General features: G+C 66.6%; 1 protein-coding gene across 1 annotated transcript in view; it reads right to left on the bottom strand.

Annotated features, from left to right (window-relative positions):
* Positions 1-2,399: 2,399 nt before the first annotated feature.
* The window catches only part of TTYH3 (tweety family member 3), a 25,130-nt gene continuing 21,832 nt past the window's right edge, over positions 2,400-5,697 (bottom strand). Inside the window, exons 13-14 of the mRNA XM_039878992.1 lie at positions 5,079-5,154; positions 2,400-2,709 (exon numbers count right to left, since the gene is read on the bottom strand). Of these exons, the coding sequence (XP_039734926.1) occupies positions 2,635-2,709; positions 5,079-5,154 (151 nt within the window). The 3' untranslated portion in view covers positions 2,400-2,634. The remainder of the gene's footprint in view (positions 2,710-5,078; positions 5,155-5,697) is intronic.

Here is a 5,697-nt window from a genome sequence, read left to right as displayed (position 1 = left end):
AAAATTTATTTTAAAACATGAAACCCAAGCTGAATAGAAACCACAGAAATTACATTGACAAGATTTCTAGTATTTGTCAAGAAAAATAAAGCCCCCAAAGAAAAATCAACCCCCAAACCCAGTTTGGAAAAAAAAAACAAACCAGAAACAGCGACAGCATATCCAGCCATGGCCCTGGGGAGGTCGGGCCTCGGTCCCCACTCAGCTCAGGGTAATCCACACCGGGGGGAGGGCAAGGCCGGGAGGGGCCGGGGAGGGCAGTCTTAATGAGCACAGACCATATGATCAAACAGAAAGCACCCCCCTGCCACACGCCCTCCTGCAGGGCCGGGCCGGCTGGGGACCAGTGCTCCAGCTGGAATTGCATAGTGAGATGAGGTGGGCACGGCCGGGGAAGGGTCAGTGGCCAGGGGCTCCAACCAGGCGTCCCGCAACCCAAACCTGTGGCGGCAGCCAGGGCCTACGAGTCAGGTGTCCCAATGAGACCAGGCCTCCTGCTCACCTCATGGGGCTGAACCCTGCGGGGCTGTGCGGCCTCCCTGCCCCCCATGTGGTCAAGGACCAATCCCCCAAGATGCTGCAGGGCCTGAGGAGCCCAAGGCCCACTGGCGGGGGGTGGGAATGGCTATGGAGAGGTCACTGGGATGGGGGCTGGTCCGGGAGGGGGCCCCAAAAACTTAGGACAGAAAGACCACCAGCCCAGGACCCCCTCCTCTCCACGGGCTGAGGCTTGGGTTGAACTTTTTGACTTTTCCACTTTTCCTTTATTCGGCCTCGGAGAGTGGAAGGAACTCGGTGAGGTCACGAAGTCACCGATGGAGCGGAACTTCCAGGCGGTGCGGGTCCCTGGCTGGGCCGCCGCCTCCCGTGCTGTGCGCACTCGTGCTCGGCGGCCTCGTCAGCCGCGGGCGGCTGGTTGTGCTTCTGAGCCGCGGCAGAGTACGTGGTGGGCGCCCGGGCAGGGCTGCCCAGAGGCCAGGATGCTCCCACCCGTGGGAAAGGGCGGGCAGCGAGGTCAGCCATGCCCAGGGGCTCAGATTCAAGGTTGGGGCCCCTGGCCCACCTGGGGCACCCCGTGTTTGCCCACGCCCCCCTCTCCTCCCAGTGTGACACTGCCCAGGAATGGGGCAGCAGCAGCCTGGCCCCCGTCCCACTTACCCTTTTGGTCCCAGACACCAGCACAAAGAAAAAGGGTCACAGAGGAAGGGAAGGTGGGCGCTCCCCGGCCCGCCCAGGGAAGGGGCACTGCCCGCTGCTCCGCCAGTTAGCGCCCACGCGCCGTGAACCGCGGCCAGCTGCCCGCCTCCACCTCGGGGCCCTGGCCGGGCACGCAGGCCAGAGCCCACGCCTGGCCTCTCTGTGTCAGGCCGGCCAGGCTCGGGGCCAGAGGAGGACTTTCGGTCCTGGTTTGGGGGTAGCCACAGCAGGAAACAGCAAACATTGTACACTGAAGCCCAAAGCACCTTAGGGAAGCCTCACTCCCACTTCACAGCTAGGGAGACCGAGGCCACAGAGACCTCGGTCCTACAACCCAAAGGACACCTGTTCCCAAGACACGGTCCTCCTGGGCAGCACCTGGGGAGGGCTCTCCGGGCCCGCGGGCTGCCTGTCGGGCTACGTGCCCCACAGCAGCGCCCCGAGAAGTGGCTGTGCCGGCCTGACTCCGCCAGCTGTGCAGGCTTCAAGGCTGCGCTCGCCGGCCTGGCCGGGGCCCTGCGGAGGCTGGGGCGAGGTTAGTGGTTAGTCCCAAGGGGGCGGCAGGGCCCCGGGCTCATTCACAGCCAGCTCGGGTCCGGCCCCTGCGGCCGGGCTCCAGGACACTGCGCCTGTCCTGGACGGAAAGGGGACCAGGAAGGAATGCGCTCGGCTGGCAGCCCTGCAGCCCACCTGCCCTACAGATGACAAGTGTGGTTAGTGCAAAGAATGAACCAGAAGCTGCCACATTTGAAGGGCGGGGAAGGGGTTTGGCACCAAGGAGGCGGCCAGCACTGGGTGGGCAGCCCGGGCTCGGCGTGACAGTCGCTGTCCTCCTGCCGCCATGGAGGGCTGGGTGCCACAGGCGCTGGGGGAGAGAGCGATGCTGGGTGGGAAGCAGAGAAGGGGGGCCCCCCCAGAGGCCCCTGGCAAGTGGTGGGGGGCTGTGGTCGGGTGGGCGAGAGAAGGAGCCGCACACACAGCAGAGGAGCAGGAGGCACCGGGGCAGGGCCTCACCCGCAGCCTGGGGACAAAACAGCCACCGCGAAGCGCGGGGCGGCGGAGGGGAGGGGTGGGCGGTCTGAGATCCCGGGTCAGCAGGCTCCTGGAGGAGCCGCCGGGGCAACACACCGTCATCCGGCCCGGAGCAGGCTGTGCAGACCTGAATCCTGGGAGGGCAGAAGGCAGGGGTGGAACATGGGGCCCAGGTGGTGGTGGTGGTGGTAATGACCCAAGGCGGGTGCTGACCCGGAGCTCCCGCGTTTCTGCCGGCCCGGGGCCCTTGCGGGGGACCTCTGGGCTCCTGCGGGAGTGGGGGGAGGAGCCAGGGGCCTGGCACACGTGCGGGGGGTCCGGCGGGGGGCCACGGCGTAAGCAGCAGGGCTGGCACAGGGAAGAGCTGGGCGATTGGCACGTGGGGTGGGCGGCTGGCTGGGTGGTCTAGTGGCCACTGCCGCTGGAGTCGGGGCGAGGCTGGCTCGTGGCGAGGTATTTGGCTCTCATGCTGGACGTGTACTGCAGAAGACAGGGAGGCGAGTGGTCAGCAGGGCACGGGCATGGGCCTCGGTGGGGCGAGCCAGAAGCACCTCTGGAGGCAGGACAGGACGCAGTGACAGGGCTCATGGCCCTGGGGCAGGGGGCTCGGGAGGGGCCGGCTGGCCCCGTACCCAGACTGAGCCTCGCCGGGTCCCAGGGAGCGGAGGCCCGAGCCCCGCTCCTCAGGCTCAGGATGAAATGAGCACACTGGGCTCCAGCCCTGTCTTGGACACCTGGTGCCAGGTCAGGCAGAGCTTGTCCCTTCACTCCCCACCCCAAAAGCCAGAGTGTGGAGGCCCGCCACACACAGGCTGTCTCCTCTCTCTGTAGGACCCTGGCTGAGGGGCCTTGAGGAGGGCATCGCGCAAAGGCGAGGTCAGGCTGGGCCCCAGAGAGAGTCGGATGGTCGCTGAAAGCCCGCAGCAGCAGGGCATGGGGCACAGGAGGGCCGTGGCCACTCTGCCCCACCACCCTGGGAACGGAGGGCCCCTGAAGCCAAGCAGGCCCCACAGGCTGAGGTGACGCAGCTGCCCGCTTGGGGGTTCTCAGGGTCACAGACTCGGGCACACTGGCGGCTGGAGGAGGGGACGGCCTGTATATCTCAGCCACCCTCGTCCCACCCAAAGCACGAGGGCCTCGTCCAGGGCATGCGTGTGTGCTCACGACACACCTGCAGTGGATGTGTGCTACCGCCAGTGTGCGAAGGGCCACACCCCGAGAGGCGGGAATGGAGACCGAGGTGTGTGCCACACGTCACCAGCGGGGAGAAGTCTGGCCGGCCACACGCTAACCCCACCGTCCACCAGGGGCTCCAGAAACTCGAGTCTCCACTCCTCTGTCCCCAGACCAGAAAGGACACTATCCTCTGGTTCTGCGAGCCCTCCCAGAACGCCTGGTGAGGAGGAGGTATGCGTGCTGGTCAGGCGGCCAGGAGACAGTGTGGGAGCAGTGGCACCCGAGGGCGTCATTCCATGACATGCAGCAGGGCTGGGGTCCAGGGGGCTGCAGCCGGGACCCCTGAGGGAGCCCATGCAGGTGTGCACAGACGTGGGGCAGCGAGGAGCAGCGTACACGCGCACTGCACGAGCGTGTGCTCGAGGGCCGGGCCTGCCCGCTGCAGCCCAGGACTCCCGCTCACTCGAATTCCGCCTCTGAGCCCCGGTGCTGGGCACAGGCATGCACGCGGGTCTGGGTGAACAGTCTCCTTGCTGAGAGGTGACCAGGGGGGCTGGGGCCACCTGCAGCTGGGCCAGGAGTAAGGAGGGGCTCACTGTCCCTGATGAGAAGAAAGGCCACCGTCCAGTGCCAGCACCAGAGGGCTGGAGGCCACAAAGCCCACAGGCCTGTGCCCACCCAGAGCTGGCCCCATGGGTACCGGTCTAAGATGGCCTCAGGGCATGTCTGATGGTCCCAAGGCCAGCCCTGATGAGGGAGCAGCAGTGAGCAGAAGGTGTGAGGCACGGAGATGCAGGCGGTGCAGGGCAGGGGACCCGGGTGGGTCAGTACCTGTCACTCTGAGGGCACAGCCACCACCGTGTTCGGGCACTGTCCATGGGCTTAAACTGCCAGCCCGTGTGGCTGCCAGAATCCAGGGCAGCCAGATACCGCTAGGATGGCCCAGCGTGGGAGGGACGCAGGAGAGAGAGAAAGAGACGCGGCCTCAACGCCAGGGAGCAGGCCCGGCCTGGGGAAGGCCACGGGGGCGGGACATGGTACTGACGAGGGCAGCCGAGCATGAGGACACAGCCTGGGAGCCCGCACAGCCCCAGCTCTGCGCTACAGGGCACGACGGGCCACCGCACACGTGGGCGGGGATTTCTGAAGCAAGGTGGCCTTCAGCCTCTTCAGCCACCCTGTCCTTTGCAGCCCACCACCTCCAGGAAGCCCACCAGGGCCCCTGCCTCTCTGTGATCTCCCCCTTAGCATCGAGCCACCTTGTCCCTCATCCACGTTTCACCCCAGGGCAGAGGAGACACCAGGCCAGGCTGGAATGGCCCGGGTCCAGGACCTGGTGGAGCCTGGGAAGGCAAAGAGGGGGAGACACACCGAGTGGGAAGAAGGTGGGGCCCCTCGGAGCAGAGCTGGCCACCGGCGGCTGACCCCTGGCCGCCCGCTCTGGCCCCAGGGCACCTCAGCGCCAGCTCATGGGCCCGCCGAGCCCTGTCCACTCAGACCAGATGCCTGCAGAGAGTCCCGGCTGGGGACAGCCCCTGGTGCCCACTGCAGGCTCACAGCTGTCCATGGGGCCTGCACTGCCTTTGAGGGCCACTCCAGACCGCCCAGGCGGCAGGGCGATGACCCCACCCAGGCCTGGGAGCCCCCAGCCTCCCTCCTGCCCAGAGACTTACTGAGGGCGGCGGGGACTCGCGCCCGATGAGCGGGGTGTTCTCACAGCGTGGGTTCTGGAAATTGGCATTCTGGCTCCTAAGGCACGAGGAGAGAAGGGCCGTGACTGCTGACCGCTGCGGTCCCAGCTCTAGGTCAAAGGGCCTGTTCCGGGGGCAGGCAGACTGGCGCCCACCCCACACTGCTCACTCCAATCCTGACTGGCAGGCAGGGCGGGGTACACCCTTTGTGCATTCCTCACTGCCCTGTATGTACCTGCTGGCAAGGGCCTGGGGCGTCCCATGAACCTGGCGCAGTAACCAAGGGCTCAGAGGGGGCCCGTGGCCGCCCGCCCGCCAGAGCCCACCCTCGCCTGGCTGCTTGCCTGCCACGCAGCCAGGCCCAGCCCTTAGCCATCCCTACTTCCCAGACACAGACCCTCCATCTGACCGAGTGGCCTCCCTGTGGCCTGGGCGCAGGAAGTGCTCAATAGTGGGCTGACCCCACCCCAAACCAGGCAGCCCCCCAGCCCTAATGGGACCCCACTGCCTGAGGGCCCCACCTCCTTCCCGCCAGCCTCTGCCGCGGCCCCCGCCTCTCTCTGTCTCTCTCTCTCTCTGTCTCTGTCTCTCTCTCTGTCTG

Source organism: Pteropus medius, unplaced genomic scaffold (assembly GCF_902729225.1).
Source record: "Pteropus medius unplaced genomic scaffold, Ma_sr-lr_union100, whole genome shotgun sequence".
Lineage (NCBI taxonomy): Eukaryota > Metazoa > Chordata > Mammalia > Chiroptera > Pteropodidae > Pteropus > Pteropus medius.
Note: the sequence above shows the minus strand (reverse complement) of the source record. Positions and strands in the feature narration are given on the sequence as shown.